The 19,495-nt window shown below is 25.5% G+C and overlaps 2 protein-coding genes across 5 annotated transcripts; one reads left to right on the forward strand and one right to left on the reverse strand.

Annotated features, from left to right (window-relative positions):
* Positions 1-294: 294 nt before the first annotated feature.
* On the reverse strand, positions 295-10,410 carry LOC127291123 (uncharacterized). Of its 4 annotated transcripts, none has more exons than XM_051320045.1 (12): positions 10,219-10,410; positions 9,553-9,748; positions 5,162-7,685; positions 3,738-3,867; positions 3,375-3,649; positions 3,097-3,214; positions 2,859-2,988; positions 2,056-2,113; positions 1,860-1,959; positions 1,544-1,732; positions 1,372-1,464; positions 295-784 (listed from the first exon to the last, which is right to left on the reverse strand). In XM_051320045.1, exons 2-3 carry the CDS (start codon positions 9,722-9,724, stop codon positions 5,227-5,229), a joined length of 2,631 nt encoding a protein of 876 aa, XP_051176002.1. In that variant the 5' UTR covers positions 9,725-9,748; positions 10,219-10,410; the 3' UTR covers positions 295-784; positions 1,372-1,464; positions 1,544-1,732; positions 1,860-1,959; positions 2,056-2,113; positions 2,859-2,988; positions 3,097-3,214; positions 3,375-3,649; positions 3,738-3,867; positions 5,162-5,226. The 4 variants fall into 4 exon arrangements, with proteins under 4 accessions (XP_051176002.1, XP_051176004.1, XP_051176003.1 ...); XM_051320047.1 differs by having other exon boundaries at positions 2,056-2,175; XM_051320046.1 differs by having other exon boundaries at positions 2,056-2,988; positions 3,738-3,860.
* An 88-nt stretch (positions 10,411-10,498) lies between these two features.
* LOC127291117 (uncharacterized) lies at positions 10,499-18,408 on the forward strand. Its single transcript, XM_051320037.1, has 12 exons — positions 10,499-10,612; positions 11,458-11,700; positions 13,143-13,373; positions 13,515-13,667; positions 14,358-14,432; positions 14,984-15,064; positions 15,810-16,018; positions 16,491-16,656; positions 16,753-16,852; positions 16,980-17,168; positions 17,248-17,340; positions 17,928-18,408. The coding sequence occupies exons 2-10, from the start codon at positions 11,466-11,468 to the stop codon at positions 17,059-17,061; spliced, it is 1,332 nt and encodes a 443-aa protein (XP_051175994.1). The 5' UTR covers positions 10,499-10,612; positions 11,458-11,465; the 3' UTR covers positions 17,062-17,168; positions 17,248-17,340; positions 17,928-18,408.
* The last annotated feature ends 1,087 nt before the right edge of the window (positions 18,409-19,495 follow it).

A 19,495-nucleotide genomic window follows, 5' to 3' on the forward strand; every position in this document is an offset into this window, starting at 1 on the left:
AAATGTTTGAGAAAATTGAAAAAGCAAAATTTGTTAAATATTATCATTAAATATTTTGGAAACTTAAAGAAAGCATAAATGCGGAAAATTAAAATGAAAAAATATAAATTACAAAAATTACTTAAAATTACACATAATCAAATACAGGAAGGCGTAAAAATAGATATTTCTAAGCGTTTGTAGTTTTATGTATATTTACTTGTTATTTATTATTCATGTGGAATTATTACATAAATTAATTTATAAATTACAGAATTTAAAATTCTTTTTAGTAACTATTTTTATTATCCTGAGTATATAATAAATAATAATTCTGTTAAATAAATATTTTAATTAACATAAATTTTGTCTATAATGTTCGGTGAAACGAAAACTGTAACAATCTGAAGATTTATTTGAAATAAATTACCTTAAATGGAATTTTAGGTTAATAAAATTATTGTTAAAAAGATCTACCAGAATTTCTACAAAAATTTGTTACATAACAATTCCGTTTTATAAAATTTGTATAAAACTTTCATCTAAAAATATCCGTAAAATAATGACTAAATTTCATTATTAAAAATACCTTAAATTTTAAATAATACACTTTTCAAAAAATGTTTTTATTAAATTGTAACACTGACTTTATTCTCTTAGAATTCATGAAAAAGAAAGCCAGTATTCCTCGTTTATAATCAGGGTGGAGTCGACGGTCGCAAAAGATGAGCAGATGAATTCTTAGAAACCAGTCATCAAAATTACCTTTGGAATACAATTCGGAATGGCTACCAAACCTTGAAAACTGAAAAAATAGAAAACCGACATTAATTAAGCGTCCTGAAAAAATTCTGAATTTTAAAAAATTTTTTTTAATCTTAAAATTTTTCCATCTTTTTTAAAAGATTAATAAATTAATTTTTTAAATACTTTTTTCATCCCTCCTTTATCAGTTTCTCGTCACTCGACAATACATTGAAAAACAAATTCTATTATTTTTTTCTTATTCTATTATTATTATTTGTCGAAAAACTGAATAAAAAACTAATTTCCAGAAATCAGGCTCCACAAATTTTTAAGAGAAAGAAACGTATAATTTAGTTAAAAATATGTATGACTAAATTTAAAAGCTGAAAATTTTTTCAATTTAAATTTAAATGAAATTAATTTATATTCAATTATTGACGTCAATCACTATTTTAGCATTACACTAAGAGAAACATTCTTCTATGAAATTACGTTTTCTCTACTTTTAAAAATTTGTTAATACTGATTTAATTTGGAGATTATTTTTATTCATTTTAGACAATAACTTTTAGTTCAAATCATCAAAATTGTATTTTTTGAGTCAAAACATAATTGTCTTCAATGTGGAAAAATAAATAGTTTTACCTTTTCTTAATTCGGTGTTGATATATTGTAAGCTCTCTTTAAGATTCCTTTCAATATTTTTTTTGAGAATTAACATAATAATATTCTCAGAGCCTTAAACACAATACATGGTTTTTAATAAGTTTTTATCGACTTACGAAAAAGTATTATGAAATATTCTCATTTTATATACCATTATAGATATCAACACGTTCTGCATAATAAATATATTTTCCTTAGTCGCCCTTAAGCAGCAATTACAGTTCGAATCGATTCAATTTAAATTGAATTCCAAAACCATTATTCAGAGTTTTCGTCTTCAAATTCAGGAAAATTGAAATTTTGTTCCGCCTCTTTTTCTTGCCTTTTTTCCTCTTTCTTTCTGCGTGCAGAAAAAATATTAAAATCACACCATAATATTTTGAATAAAGTCTTTGTCGCTTACTTTTATAAGAAATTGATACTTTCAGAAATGATTCTGTAAGATACCTAAGAATAAACATACATACTTGTCTCGTTTAATTGAATTGGAACACTGAACCAGCCAGTCTTCAATCCAGTAGTTAACGCTGCTTTGTGCTTCATTTTGATGTAGGTGTCTTGATGATTCTGAAAATGAGTAATAAAAATTATATTTAACTTGATTTTCAAAAAACATCATTCAAGGAAAGAGCGCTGAAATGAAATTGAGGATGCATTACTTACGTACTACTACACGGTGCAAAAGTGAACCACAAAAGCGAAGTTTTTTGCCCCCTCTTCCCTGAAAAGTAAATAATTTTCCCGCTTCCAGGGTCAAAATTTCATAATTTCTTAAATTTCCATCTAAAATTCCATTTCAATCTTTAATAATTTTAATATTGTTTATCAAAAATTCAATTATTTAAATTAATACTTAATTAATTAAAACGTTTTTTCATTAAAAATTATGCAAAAATTAAATTATTGCCTAACATTTTTTTAATAAAAAATACAGTAATTCTAATGAAGAAAAATTTAAAGTTCGAATCTTCTAAAATTTAATTGTTTTCTATAAAAATATATAATTTATATTGAATAAAATTAGAATTAATTACTTAGTGGGTTAAAATTTGGAATAATTGGATTATTCAATTGATTGTATTGTGGAATAAATGAATTTAAAGTGATTAAAATTTGGTAAATAATTGAGTTTTAAATTAAATGTCATGTGGAATAATATTGCTCTTTTAATTCTTTAGAATTTGTAATCATTTAATTTAAAATTGATAGTGGCTTGAAATTGAATTTTTATTAATTTTAATTTTGACAGATTGAAATTTAGACTTCAAAAATGTAAAAACAAATAAAAATTCACGAAACAGGTGAACAAGGGAGGAATTTAACAAAATAGATGAAATATGTGGCAAATTATTGAAAAAGATGAAAATAAATGAATAGGTGACAATCTATGACCCTCGCATTAGATTAACATTTTTTTAATTATTGACTTGTATCAATCCTAAAAACTTGAATAAAAATTAAAATACTTAGTAGTCGTGAGGTGAATTTTCAGATGTCAGACCGCAGTCAAGGCGACCAGTATGTATTGAATAAGATCTCTTTTGATTGTTGTGCTTGTTTCACTGATCTTTCCAATTGCTTGGTGCATTCGCCGGTCTATTGCAAAAGACAACAATTAAATAAGAAACATAAAAGCAATAATTAAAACCTAAGTACAATAAATTATTGTTAGCAAAAAATTAATTAATAATGGAGGAAAAATACCTGTTTATTTTAACTACTCCTGATGCTTGTTAAATACTCAACATCACTTTGAATAGTGCGCGTCATTAAATCACTGTCAAAAAGAATCCGGATAATTTTGAATATAATTCTTCAAATCCTGAAACAGTAAATAAATACATTAATATCGTAAGTAAACAATTCTTGTTCTTCCGTAATTTATATAATATACAATGAAAAAAAGTTATGTGCAATAATTGAGTACAATTTTTAAATTGCATTCAATTATTTCACGTCAAGTTCTTCGGATATTTCCTCACCCTCAGTGTTTTTGGTTGATTTTTTCAGTCTCTTCTCGAGTTTTAAAAAAAATCACTTTCCTGGACAAATAATGCCCGAAAATCGACGTATTTTTGACTAGCATTATGCAACTGTCTATAACGTTTAAAAAAGCGTTTCGTAACGTCAATCCATCTCAAATATAATACGTGAATCGGCTTCCAAAAACGACACAATCCAACAATTTTTTCAACAAGGTTTCAAACTCATGTCTCTTTTCGTCATCCATTAGATGTTTCTTAAAATCACTGTGCATCTGATTAAAAAAATGAAATTTTACTTGCGTTTTTTTAATTATTCAATGTAAGATGGATTCAATTTTTTAATCATTACAAATTACGTACCCCTTCGGCGAGTTCTTCTTTACAAGCGATGCTCGATACTATTTCTGACATCCAGTCCTTTCCGCTTGTCACTTTTGCATAAGTGTTTGTCATCAAATTAAATTCAAGTCCGAATTTTTAAATCTAAATTCTCGTACGAAAAAACAATAAATTTAAAATAAAGATTTTTTAAATAAATGAAAAGATAAATTTTTTCGAAAATACATGAATAGATATTTGAATGAATAAATGAATAGATCATTATTTAATTATTTACTATATATAAAAAAATGTTTAATTAATAGAAATGAATATTTAATTATAATTTAGATAAATTAAAATTTGTTTAGATTGAATCTGAGTTTGATTAAAATTAAATGAAAATTATATCTTTTAAAATTGAGATGCCAGATTATGTTCCAATCTTTAAGTACCAATTTTTATATAAACTTAGTAAACAGAAATTTTTAATAATTAAAATTTAGAATAAATTTCAAGTTCAATGTCCTGAAATGGAATTATTTCTAAAAATCTTGACTTTCACTCTACTCTAAAATTTAATTAATTTTAAAAAATTTAATTAAATATTCTTTAAAAATCAATTCATATAATAAAGATTCGTAATTTTTTGCAATTTAAATTATCAAACGTTTTAAGTTGTTAACAGATTCAATCCTTTAAAACATTTTAAATTGAAATTAAATTTCTAATTAATTAAAATATGGAATAATCAAATTACAAATTAATTTAAATTTAGAATAATTGAATTTTTGAATAAAATTACGATAAATTGGAGTAAAATATAAAAAAGGTGAAAAATTTTCAAAATAGTTTGAAAAATGTTGAAAACAAATATATTTCAAAGCAGATGAAATAGGAGGCAATATAACAAAAAAATTTGAAATGGAAAACAAAATTTAATTTTAACTTCTTTTTAAATAATTTTTTTTAATACACAAAAAGGTATTATAAATTATCTGTTTCTGAAAGGCTTATTTTTACTGTTTCAAATGAAATCCTATTTGTTTTTTAAATATTAAATTTAATCTTTTTTTTAAATAAAAAAATTTTCTTTAACATTTGTGCTGTTTTAAATAGAATTTAATTTTTTAAAAAAATTTTTAATTTAATATTTCTTTAAATCAAAAAATTTTTCTGTTACATGGTACAATTTTGTTAAAAAAATTTTATATTTTAAATAAAACTAAAAATATGTAGGTAATTTTAGAATTCAAAATATGTAAATGTTTTTTTTGTTGTTGAAATTTGATTGCTTTTTCAATTTATTAGAGAAGTTTTCATATTAAATTAATGATTTTTAATATAAAAAATATTAAAATAAAATAAAAAAAAAAATTAATGTTAAAAAAATAAATGTCAAATTAATACATTTTTCAATTGAATATTATTATACTATCAAATACACAAAAAAGAAAGTAACTTACTATTTTGAAAATGTTAACTGCAATTGGGAATGTCTTGAAAAACCTCGATTTTCTGTGATTTTCATTTAAGGATTATGCGCCAAAGGCATGGTCATTATGCCTCTCGCACACGGTACTTTCCAGACTTTTGTGTGAATATCTTCCATTTCGATTAATTGCTTTTCTGAATTGACACTTTTTGCGATATTCATATTAAATTGATTTGAATCAGGATTGTCGTATAATTTATCAACTGCTAAATATTTAATTCCAATCATGCAAATTTTTCCAGTTTTCAGCTTTACAATATTTTCTACTACGAAGAAACTTCTATCCTTCAATAAAACGCAAGCATTTTTCGATTCATTGCAATTAATAGTAAAAGCTTCATTTTTCATTATTTTAAATTGTTCTACATTAGAAGGTGTTTCCCTGATGAGTGGTCCATCGTGGTGCTGTTTTTGTAGGTTTATTCTTGATGTATTATACGGAAAATCAGTTGTTACTTTTCCCTCGTCGGCTTTTTCCTTTTCGCCAATTCTTCTTGACAATTGTTGCAGAGGTTTTTCTCCCTTTCGGACCATGTTTTTAATTGTCAACATATAATTTTCAAACCTAAAAGCGCTGAATTTATCCAAGGAACCGAACCGTTTTACACATTCACAAATGTGCAATAAATTGTGCACATTTTGACTTACGTATCTCTTGCCATAAACGTTTGGAAATTCTGCAACGAATTGGGTGAGGAGATCATGTGCATAATCAATATTTGTAGCGTCACGAATATGATTTTCGTTAACTAATATTGTAACTGCACTATGAAACAGTAAAAAATGTGCATATACATCAGATTTCAAAACTTTTTTTAGAACAATAGGACCCGTGTACAGGAGAAAGGTTCTAAATTCAGTGGCCTTCCAGTGTACATAGTCTGAAAGTCCCCTAGGACGTCTTGCAAATTCCACAGGGCAGCTGTGACGTAACTTCAATAACATTTTCGAAATATTATCTACTTGATTCATTGATATCCTCACTTTAGCCGGTCCTTTTATCCAAAGAGTTATCAGACGTTTCATGACACCTAGAAGAATCAAATGCATGTAGTCCAAGGGGACCGAAGATATAAATCCAAATCCTGGAAGGTCAGCAAAAATTGGATAAACATCTGATTCAATTTCGTCTTCATCAGTCTTCAATTTAAAAGGACCAGTCCCGGGAAAACTGACGTTACCCTTCTTTTTTCCTTTCGGCTTTTTCCTTTGCTCTTCCGACTCATCTTGAGCATAGACACCTTCTATATCACACTTGGTGCAACTATCATAACCTGTGTGACCTTTCAAATACAGAACAAAAGCTTTTGCTGGAGTATCGCAGCTTAAAAATTCAATTGTTACACGAACGTTTTCATCTTTAAGTCCATCGTTTATGACTTTAATACCCTCGTCGACGAATTGTTTTAGGAATTCATTTGCTTCTTTCGGTTTACCCCTTCCAAAAAAAGCCCCAACAGTATAAACTTGCTTGGAATTTATCTCTGAACATAAAATAAGCCAGAGTCCTTCGTTGCTTGATTTATAAATGGGTAAACCGTCAACATTTATACCTAATCTAACGTGTTTCAAGGTTATTCCTTTTCTTTTATATTCTCGAACAATTGATCGCACGGCCCTTTCCAATCCAAAATGGAGATATTCACCACAACTAATTTGACATGTTTCTGTATATCTTTCAGTTTTTAATAAAGTTCTTGCATCGAGAGGTAAGTGCGTATGTTCAGTGTAGTTTCTCAAAATCAACATTAATGCCGTCAGAGCTACTAATGTGATTTTGTACGTCAGAGCCCAATCACGTAACATGCTGATAAAACTCGTTTTTTTTTTACTTTCCTCGTCGAAAATTTCTGCGTTCCCGGTTTCATTTGATGCATTGTCAGAAATATTCTCTTCGAGAACTTCGCCATCTGATGAATCTTTCTGATTTTCAAAATCAGTTAAATCTACTGAAGAGGAGTCAGAGATTTCATCGAAATTACAAAATTCCTTATTGTCCTCGAAATTAATTGTTTCTGTTTTAAAAGAATATTGCTCATACTCATCTGATTCGGTAGTATTAAAAGTACTGGTTGCCGTTTTATTTAATCTATTAGAAGTCAGTGGTTCACCTACTGTTTCTTTGCTAAAATTTTTATCGAAATTAAAAACTTTTTTATTGTCTGCAGTCTTTATCGCGTCTGATTTAATAAAAGGAAATTGCTCATCGTCGTCAGATTCAGGAGTACTAAAAGCGTCTGTGGCACATTTACTTAATGAACTGGAAATGAATGGTGTAGTTGGCGTTCCCTTGTTAGAATTACATATATCTTCAACATTTGATGAAGAAGGGTTTATTGAAACTGATGGTTTGATGGAATTATCATTTATCTCCCCGGTATTTTGAAGAAATTGACAATTTCCTTTCTTTTTATTACTAATGATACGTCTAAAGTGCCTTTCCGAGTAACCGCAAAATTTGTATTTTCGACGCTTCTTAATTCGAGAGTCAGGAACTGAAAAAATAATTTTCAGTTTCAATTGTTGTCGTAGAACTGTGACTGCTCTTTGCAATATATGTATATTGGATGCGCGGCACAGTCGATCAAGAAACATATTTGTGAATAAAACAATTGTAAAGTCAGAATTTCGAACTTAAATATTTTTTACATTAAAGGTAACAAAATTGCTCATAGATTCCTCGAGGACCATTTTAAAAGAAAAAAATTCAGTATAGTTTTACTTCTAATAAATAAGAAAAATAAGATTTGCAAAAACCAAAGTTTATATCTGTAATTAAAATTTTTTTTTTAAATACAAAATTTTAATGAAGTTACAAAATGTGCCATGAAGTTATCTGAAATTTAAAAAAAATTTCGTAGAAAAGAGAAATAATTGAAGGGTAGAATGACAAAAGGGGTCAAGCGCCAATTCACTGTTTTTACAGGAAGTAAAAAAAACATTTTTAAAAATTTTGCAGGTCATTTAAAAAAAAACTGAGAAAACCGTTTCGATATATTAGTATGTTTTAATAAATAAACAACAATTTGTTGAAATAAACCTACATATTAACGATAAAATTAAAAAAAACTGTGGTTCCTTGAGGTTATATCAACTGCGCACATTTTCTTTAAACATTAATTATAAAAAAAATATACAGTTTAAAGAAAAACTGGAAAATTAGTTTCTTTCTATGGAATCAACGAAATGAATAGAAAAAAAATTCCTTTAAAAAATTGTTTGTTTTCAAGAAAATTACGAATTAATTGCTTGCTTTGGAATTGAGCAATACTTTCATCTTTAAATTCAATTGTTCACTTAGTATAACCATAAAAATATTTAAAAATTAATAACAAAATGATTTTAAAATTGTTTAAAATTGAAAATACATTATTATTATTATTAATTTTATTAATTAAAATATTATTAAAATAAAATTAAAATAAAATATTAAAATAAAACCTAAAAAAATAATTTTTTTTTTATTTTGATAATATTATTGACTCACCACTTTCTTTTGTTTTTCAATCAGGTTGCAATAAAGTAAATTTGAGGCTATTTTATTAATTTAATTTTTATTAAAAACTGATTTAAATACGCAATGAAAAAGGAAATCCTTCTACAGAAATGTGTAAATGAATTTTCTTGATTTTTTTATGCAAAAACCTCATTTTCGATAAATTGGCGCTTGACCCCTTTTGTCATTCTACCCTTCAATTATAATAGCAAAAGATTTGGATGATGAAATTATTCTAAATTTAAACAACGACCAAATTATTTAGAAAATTGAATAAATTATTATTATTGAGGCGAAAAAATTGGAAAAATTGAAATTAATGAACCAGAAAAAATAATAATTGCTTTTGAGGATTTCAACCGCGAAAAATTGTTATAATTGGCCGAACGTAATTCGTGTCTTCGCATCGAAAGGTTTCAAAAATAAAAAGCTTTAAAAATTAATTGAATTTTGAAGAATACTGAAAATGGAGAATTAACAAAAAAAAACAAATTTAAGTTTTTCAAGAAGTTTACTGTAATTTTATTGATAAAAAATGTGTTACTATATTTCAGAAATGTAATTTAGTACTTTAACTAGCATTTAACTTATGAACATAAGTAGTGTTTTTGATAAGTTACTTTTGATAATTATGTCTTCCTTTTTTTGTATTTCTAAGATATTTTTTTGCGTTTGAGAATTTTATTTTTACTTTTAACAAATATATGAATACGGAAAAGCCATTTAATTTAGTATTCATTAAATTATTATTGTTTTAAAGTACTAAATTTTAACATCCACTTTTATGAAGATTCTTTAAATTTGGTTCTTTTATTTTGAAAATAGCAGAAAATTATTTAACATTTTTTTAGATTAATAAACATTACCTTTTGGCCGTTTACTATTTCCAGGAACATTCGGTTGGGCTAATTCTTTCGGGGTTTCCTGATGTTGAGACGACTGAAGTATGTTTGTCACATGGGTTCCTTGATTAGTCGTATTTTCCTGCAATACTTGTTGTATTGGATTCCCAGATCCCGTATTTATTTCTTGATCCATATTGCCAAATCTTCGTATATATCTCTATGTATATATCATTGAACACAGAAAAGCGTGGAGGATTAACAATAGTGATATTTTTTGCTACTTCTTTAAAGTACAAATTTTATTGTAAAATATTGTTTCAAAAATCTAATAAGAAGTTATTTATTTTAATAATTTTTTAATTTATCTAGAAAATTTAATTTGACACTGATATTACGTTTTTATATTGAAAAAAAATATTGTCTCAACTAATGTAAACATGAAATTATTAAGAAAGAGTTAAAAAGTAATTTTTTTCCACACAAGCTGAAAACAGAAACGTAAAATAATCCTAACCTCAAATTTCAGCACGCAGTCGTGTATATACAACCAATCAATTTAACACGCAATTTTTATAATACATACTTTATACTATACTTGGGTGGAAATAAAAAATTAAATTAGTATTTCTGATGTCACAAAACCATTAAAAAAGCACTAAAAAATCAAAGAAGAGAAAAACTTTTTACCTTTTAAAAATGCGATGAATAGAATGTTTCGTTGTTGATGCACACATACGCTCACGGAACTTTTACACAAGAATTAATTTCAGTTTAGATTTTTCGTCCTAATATGCCGTTAGATCAACCAATCACAATAACACTCAAAACACCTCCTATTCGTGGAATAATAACATTTCTTGAAAATGGGTCAAATTCTGACCAATAATTTTTTTATATTCAAATGACAATCTTGCGGGCAAAGTCGCGAGAAACCAGCGTCTGATTGTAGCAGACGACTCAACTTTCAACTGTTTCAAAAGCAATAAGCCGCCATACACCGTCATATGCGCTTTCAGTGCTTCACAGCAAGAATTTTGTGTATTTGTTGTATCTGTTTATATCTACGCAATCGGGCAAAAAGGTAAGATATTTTATTTTAATTTTTAATTTATTTATCAGTGTACTGCCAGAAATTTTTTTATTTTTACATCGCAAAGTTAAAATCAATTTAATAACCTCAAATTGCACGTGGTGTTGAGAAACGTTTGCAATTCTAAATTTCGAAAAAAATATAAATATATTGTTTTATTCTACAGTTGTGTAAAAAAATCTTAATTGTCTCAAGACAAGTTTCTCATTTTAATCTAATATTTTTCAATAAAGAAAAATTAAGTATTCTATTTTTTATTTCTGCAAAGCGTTTCCTGGTAAATTCATAGAATTTTCTGAAATTAATTAAATTTAAATGAACTTCAAAGGTCAAAATAAATATAAAAATTGTTAACCATTAAATAAACCGAACGTAATTTTGTAAATTTATTTTCCAAATTAATTAAAAGAAAATTATTTCAATAAACTCGAAAAAAGAATACATATAATTAAATTAATCGATTGTATTGAGTAGTTGCAGAGTTTTACTCTAAATCCATTTAATATAGAAAATTATGGAAAAAGAAGGCATTAAAAACTTAATACTATCAATTAACAAAATTTTCTATTATTTTCAAATTATTTTTGTCGAAACAAATGCCGCTGTTTAATAAGAATAGTTCATTAAAATTTAACTTCCAAACTAAATTCTATTTTTATAAAATGCTTTTTAACATTATACACACTTTAGAAATGCAAATGTGAAAAGAAATTTGATTTTATTAAATAAGAAAAATATTTATTTAAAAATTTTCTACTTTGTACGACGAAATTCTGTTTAAATATTTGGCAGTCAAAAGTTAACATTAACTTCTGTTTAAATATTTTCTTTACAAGTTGCAACCATGAGCGATCAGGTTTTCGCCGTTGTGGAATTTGAAGATGGTGTTGCAATTATCCGAATTGAGTGGGGTATTTGTGATGAAAATAATAAAATAGTATCCAGTTTCTACCCACCTTACGAGAACGAGAAGCAATTAACCAGATTATTACTAACTTCAAATTGTAAACGAGATATTAAGTGGTGCAAAGACGCAAATGGAACACCTTATACCGTTATCAAGCATTTGCGCAACGCTAGTGAGTAAATTTTTTTAAAAAATTGACCTTTAAAAATATTTAGAAGCTTGTATTTTTTTTGAAAAGGATTATTTATCAATTTTAATTTAATTTATTAAAGATTTTAAATATTTATTTCAAAATTTATTATTTAGAATTCATTTACATTTTATTTTATTACTTATTATTTATTTAAAAATTTTATACAACAGCGTTTAAAAGTTGTAGATTAGGTCTTTTTTCGTGATTGCAAAAGCGATTTTTAAAAATCTTGAAAACATAGATTTCTTCTTGAATTTTTTTCACTTTGAAAAATTCCAAATTCCGATGAAGAATTTTTGAAGAATTTTAAAGAATTTTTAAATAATTGAATTTGTAGATAACGTCATTAAAATTATACAAAATAATTGATTCAGCGAAGAATATAAATATAAAAAAAACTTTAAAATATTTAAATTTCAGAATCTTATAAATCAAGATTTTTGAAGATTTCAATTGCTATCGATTATTTTCAAATTTTCGTCAATTAAAGAATTTTAAAGATTTTTGAATTAACAATTGTCTCAAATAATTGAATGTTCAAGGATATTAATTAAATTCACGAGACCAAAAATTTCAAATTATTTTTAAAAAGGTTCTGGATCCTCAAAATACCTTGAAAATTATTTCTCAATGCATTATTTGGACCGAAAATCTTAAAAGAAAATGATTTGACATTTTTTATCCTATGAAAAACAATTTTCGGCGCTGAGCGTCGACGCTAACTTCATGGAGGTATATTTTTCTAAATTTGAAGTAGTACTGAAATTTTAGTTTATACATTTTAGACAATATTAAATTACATTTTTTTGGAACTTTTGTTTTGTTTTTTAAGTAATTAAATTTTCGAAAAAATTTATTAAAATTATTAGAAAGAATTAAATTGACAACAAATTAAAATAGAAAACTAAAGAAATTTGAATTATTAAAGAATTTTACAAATACCAGACAATAAATAAATTTTATAAAATTCTTAATTAAAAAATGCTTTTAATTGTTGAATTTTCAAAAACAATATTTATAATAATTAAAAAAAATAAATTATGCGAAATATTTCAGGTACAAGTTTAATAATAATTGAATTTTGATAGAGATGTAGCAAAACATCGAAAACAATTTAATTTTTGAAGAGATACTTTAATACTTTAATACATACAGTTTTTAAAGTTACTTTTTTTGGAGTCTTGAAAATAGAGCCCTGCCCAACAGTCAACTTCCGTTGGTATTATGTTTGGTTATATTTGACGGATTTAACTTTTTTTTTAATTTCACTTATTTTACCTAGTAACATGGTTTAATTAAAAAAAATTAACAAACTTTGCATTTTATTTTAAAAAAATATGAATTGAAATTATTTAAAAGCCACATTAAGAACATTTTACTTCACTATACATAAAATTAATAAAAAAATTACTACTTCACAGTTACGTTACAAGATGCCATGAAAAAATGTGACTTTTATGTAGCCGGTCTTTCAGAGCTTGAAACGGATGATGATCAGAATATGCAAAATTTAAAAGGAAGTAGACATTCGCGAAAAGCTAAAACTCTTGATAGTGATTTTACGGATGGAGATCATGATTCAAATAGGACGTCGATAAATAGAAAATTCACTTCGCAATTAAAAAACCCAAATAAAAATATTTCAGAGCAAAGTAAGTATGAGTATTAATTTATTATATTATTTTCAAAGAATTTCCAAGTTAATTATAATGAATAAATCATTTAATTTAATTAATTATAATATTTATCTCAAATGTCTCGAATTTTCATAAATTATATTTATTTCATTTCAGAGTCAGAAAAAATTGCATCCACTGCAATAGCAGAAAATTTTTCAGGAGAAGAAATTCTAGTGGAATTTCATGAAACTCATGAAATTTCGACAGACAATCAAATTGAGTATACAGAAAATCATGAATCCCCTTCTAAAGAAGCAGAAATAAATGGTGAGTGATTCTCAAACGTAAATTTAATAAATTCTTTTAATTATTTAAGTGCAGTCCGATAATCTGCTAAAATTTGTGATAAATGACCCCTAAAACACCTTGTTAACGAGTTTGAAACGAATCTGAAAATATATTAATTAAATATATTATAAAATTTCTTTGAATTGTTGATAATAATAATAATTAAGGACTTAAAAGAAATTAAGAGTTTTTCAAGCCGAAAAAAATATTTTAAGCAATATAAAGCCCCCGCGTTTTGCTCTCACGTTTGCCTTGTTCAAAAATTTTTCTAAGTTCAAAAAAAATTTTTTTTTCAAAAAAGTTTAGTTCAGAATTCATTAAATTTCATTCTAGAGTATTTGAAATAAACATTGAGTGATTATTTTTTAAAATCGAACCACGAAGTTATAAAAAATCACGAGGGCACCAGTAGGGGAGGGGATTTTTTTTATTTTTTGTGGTTTTAACTTAATTTTGTGTAGCAACAATACAAGTTGATTAATTTTTTTATAACTTATATTAATTAAAAAATTAATCAATGAATCATTAATAAAAAATCTTTTTTTCAAGAAAATAGTTTTTATCGATTTCTGAATAATTTAGATTTTCCGACTTGTGTTATTTCATCAAAAATGTCTACTATCATCAACAAACATAATCTTTATTTACTGTGGGTTCATTTTTTTTTAGACAATCGTCCGCGAGGTGCAAATGTGCAGGACTTGGATCAAGACCGAGATGAAAATGGTCAACTGAAAAATATAGGTAAATTAGAATCAAAATTTAATGTATCAAAATTTCAAGCGATGTAATTTTTACTTCATTCTAATTTTAAAAGTGAAATTCAAGCAAAACAAACTTTAATTAATCTTAATTTTAATCTGTCATATATTTTAATTAATCTGAATTTCAATTAAATATTTATTTTAATTTCAGAAATTTTATTCTATGTTTAATGTAATTTATTTAAATTATAATTAATACGAAATAAACTCTTAAGTTCAAGACACTGAAACTTTAATGAATCTAAACTTTACTAAATGTGAAATTCAATTTATTTCAATTTGTACATATTTGTCTTGTATGCACAAAATAATAATTAATTGATATAATGATGAAAATTTACTTTGAATATATTAATTATATTAAGTACGTAATTACTTTGTATAATAATTTTTTGTAGCTTTTAGTCACATATTCTCAAAAAAATATACACCCCTTCACCTACTTTAAAGAAAAAAATGTGCTGTGCTTCTCCTAAATATTTTTCGTATACATAATTTATAATTTTTTTAAAAATGATATTCTTATTTTAGAACATGCGAATGTTGGTAGAGGAAAAAAAAGGCGAAGTTCAAGATTTTGCGATGATCCACAGGAAATAGCTGATTGGGACAGTAAGAAACATACATTTTTCTATTAAGTTATTAAAAACTTGTTTTAATATATAATTATATTAATTTATATGACATATATTATGAGAAATTTTCAAGTTAAAGGGTGACAAACGGTCAGGAAAATCAGGGAAATCAGAACATTTTTTAGAATTGTTTATAATTAATTAAAATAACTATTTACTTCAAAAAAATGTTTTATTTTTTTCATAAGTAAATATTAATATTCAATTACGACAAACTTTAACTAAATAAAAATTCCGTAGTTCTAAACATTATTTAATTTAGAATCCAATTATATAGTGCAAATAATTAAAAATTCAATTTCTATGAAATTTTACCAATTACAATTTCAGTGATTCCAAACATTATCGAATTAAATTATTCCAAATTGTAATCAATAGATAATTAATTAATTCAAATTTTAATCAATAAAAAACACTTAAGATTTTAATTAATGAAAAATTCAATTATTTCAAAATTTATTGAATTAAAAATTCAACCGTCCCAAACTTTAACAAACAAAAAATTCAATTACTCCAAGTTTCCTTCAATTTAATTTGAATAAATGGTTTTCAGCTTATTATAGGTTAGGGAAAAGTCAGTTAAAAGTCGGGGGATTTTTTTCCTTAGATTTGTTTGACACCCTATTATGAAATTTCTTTATCTTGAAAACAGCTCATAACTATCTTAAAATTCATTTCTGCTTTGTCTACATATTAAAACCAATGTATTTATTATTGTTTAGTGTCACCAAAAGATATTTGTCTGTTCAAAAAAATCAACACCTTGGGTGTAATATGTGAATATGTCGCGTCACGAGTAGGCACAGCATCTCAACAAGAAATTACTTATTTAAATGAAGACGTGGGTTTATCAGACTTTCCGATAAAAACAAAAGAACATTATGATGAGATAATAGAAAAATTGATGGATACAGAATACTATACGAAAGTAGTAAGTAGTTTTGATCAATTGTCCAGATGTATGTGTGTGTATGTATGTATGTGTGCACCCCTTTTTTATGAAAACAATATCTTTAACTCGTTATAAAATTTTGTGTATTTTTAAATTCAAATGTATACATAAAAAATTTTTATTCCTTGCATTAAATCGAATCGATTGGTACATGTAAATTATACATTTCATTTAAAATTATAGAATTAATGAAAGTTAAAAAATTCATATTTTAGCTAAAAAAATTTTATATTCTGAAATGTTTATATTATTATATTATTTATGTATGTTTGTTTATTTCAATGTTAATGCTGTCTCCACGAGGAAGCAAATTTTTTTGCTGATCGTAAAAAGGAAGCAAAATGTTCAAGTAATGCACATCTGAATTTACAACTTGTTTTACTAAACAATGACTTTTTAAATAAAAATTAAATAATAAATTAAATTGTATAATAAAATATATTGTTTTTAGGTTAAATCAATTATAGATTTAGGAAAATTGAGAACCCTGTCTATGACAGTAAAATCTGCAATGAAGGAACTTTTGACCCTGGAAGCGGGAAAATTATTTACTTTTCAGGGAAGAGGGGGCAAAAAACTTCGCTTTTGTGGTTCACTTTTGCACCGTGTAGTAGTACGTAAGTAATGCATCCTCAATTTCATTTCAGCGCTCTTTCCTTGAATGATGTTTTTTGAAAATCAAGTTAAATATAATTTTTATTACTCATTTTCAGAATCATCAAGACACCTACATCAAAATGAAGCACAAAGCAGCGTTAACTACTGGATTGAAGACTGGCTGGTTCAGTGTTCCAATTCAATTAAACGAGACAAGTATGTATGTTTATTCTTAGGTATCTTACAGAATCATTTCTGAAAGTATCAATTTCTTATAAAAGTAAGCGACAAAGACTTTATTCAAAATATTATGGTGTGATTTTAATATTTTTTCTGCACGCAGAAAGAAAGAGGAAAAAAGGCAAGAAAAAGAGGCGGAACAAAATTTCAATTTTCCTGAATTTGAAGACGAAAACTCTGAATAATGGTTTTGGAATTCAATTTAAATTGAATCGATTCGAACTGTAATTGCTGCTTAAGGGCGACTAAGGAAAATATATTTATTATGCAGAACGTGTTGATATCTATAATGGTATATAAAATGAGAATATTTCATAATACTTTTTCGTAAGTCGATAAAAACTTATTAAAAACCATGTATTGTGTTTAAGGCTCTGAGAATATTATTATGTTAATTCTCAAAAAAAATATTGAAAGGAATCTTAAAGAGAGCTTACAATATATCAACACCGAATTAAGAAAAGGTAAAACTATTTATTTTTCCACATTGAAGACAATTATGTTTTGACTCAAAAAATACAATTTTGATGATTTGAACTAAAAGTTATTGTCTAAAATGAATAAAAATAATCTCCAAATTAAATCAGTATTAACAAATTTTTAAAAGTAGAGAAAACGTAATTTCATAGAAGAATGTTTCTCTTAGTGTAATGCTAAAATAGTGATTGACGTCAATAATTGAATATAAATTAATTTCATTTAAATTTAAATTGAAAAAATTTTCAGCTTTTAAATTTAGTCATACATATTTTTAACTAAATTATACGTTTCTTTCTCTTAAAAATTTGTGGAGCCTGATTTCTGGAAATTAGTTTTTTATTCAGTTTTTCGACAAATAATAATAATAGAATAAGAAAAAAATAATAGAATTTGTTTTTCAATGTATTGTCGAGTGACGAGAAACTGATAAAGGAGGGATGAAAAAAGTATTTAAAAAATTAATTTATTAATCTTTTAAAAAAGATGGAAAAATTTTAAGATTAAAAAAAATTTTTTAAAATTCAGAATTTTTTCAGGACGCTTAATTAATGTCGGTTTTCTATTTTTTCAGTTTTCAAGGTTTGGTAGCCATTCCGAATTGTATTCCAAAGGTAATTTTGATGACTGGTTTCTAAGAATTCATCTGCTCATCTTTTGCGACCGTCGACTCCACCCTGATTATAAACGAGGAATACTGGCTTTCTTTTTCATGAATTCTAGGAGAATAAAGTCAGTGTTACAATTTAATAAAAACATTTTTTGAAAAGTGTATTATTTAAAATTTAAGGTATTTTTAATAATGAAATTTAGTCATTATTTTACGGATATTTTTAGATGAAAGTTTTATACAAATTTTATAAAACGGAATTGTTATGTAACAAATTTTTGTAGAAATTCTGGTAGATCTTTTTAACAATAATTTTATTAACCTAAAATTCCATTTAAGGTAATTTATTTCAAATAAATCTTCAGATTGTTACAGTTTTCGTTTCACCGAACATTATAGACAAAATTTATGTTAATTAAAATATTTATTTAACAGAATTATTATTTATTATATACTCAGGATAATAAAAATAGTTACTAAAAAGAATTTTAAATTCTGTAATTTATAAATTAATTTATGTAATAATTCCACATGAATAATAAATAACAAGTAAATATACATAAAACTACAAACGCTTAGAAATATCTATTTTTACGCCTTCCTGTATTTGATTATGTGTAATTTTAAGTAATTTTTGTAATTTATATTTTTTCATTTTAATTTTCCGCATTTATGCTTTCTTTAAGTTTCCAAAATATTTAATGATAATATTTAACAAATTTTGCTTTTTCAATTTTCTCAAACATTTCTGCACAATATGGTAAAAATCTTTAGGTCCATTATTTCATGAAACTTGCAATGCAATATTCAATCAAGTTTTGCGCCAAACCCTGTTTATGTGCGGACATTTAAACATCGACACAAACTTGTATGGGCTTTGCCACTCAAGTTTCCGAATCTCGCCGTGCGAGGCGCTGTCAACTTTAAGGAAAGTTTCGGTGCTGTGTGGGTACATAACAATTTCTTTCTAAAAAATTTCGGTCGATTACGGTCGACCGTAGTTGATGAATATTTTTACATTATCTTTGCAATAAAGTATTTTTTCTCGAAGCACATTCACGGGATGTTAAATGGCACATGTGAAAATATATACAAGTACTTTTCGAATACTTTTATATGATTTTCATGAAGTATCACTCGTATTACGGTTGTTTTCAAATTTTGTCCACGCGTGTTTTCGTTTATTTAACTTATAATAGTGCGATTCCAAGTGAGATTTTGACTTTTTCGGAGTAGGTTAACCGATTGCAATGAAACTTTGGAATTTTGTTATATATAATAAGACTAATCTTTAACATAAATTTCAGCCTAAAATATTTGTTAGTTTACGAGATTTGCAATAATAACAAAAAATTTAAAACTGCTATATCTTCCGTTCTAATAAACGGATTGAGGTCTACTTTTTTTTAAAATGTCAAGGAAAATGAGAGGAATAAATCTCTTTCAGAACATTTTTTTATAATTTTACAACTAAAAAAATTATTAAATAATAATTGAATAACTTTCGCGCGACTAACTAAAATTCAATCACT

Source organism: Leptopilina boulardi, unplaced genomic scaffold, assembly GCF_019393585.1.
Source record: "Leptopilina boulardi isolate dan_hultmark-lab unplaced genomic scaffold, ZJU_Lbou_2.1 LbouV2_125, whole genome shotgun sequence".
In the NCBI taxonomy this organism is placed as follows: Eukaryota; Metazoa; Arthropoda; class Insecta; order Hymenoptera; family Figitidae; genus Leptopilina; species Leptopilina boulardi.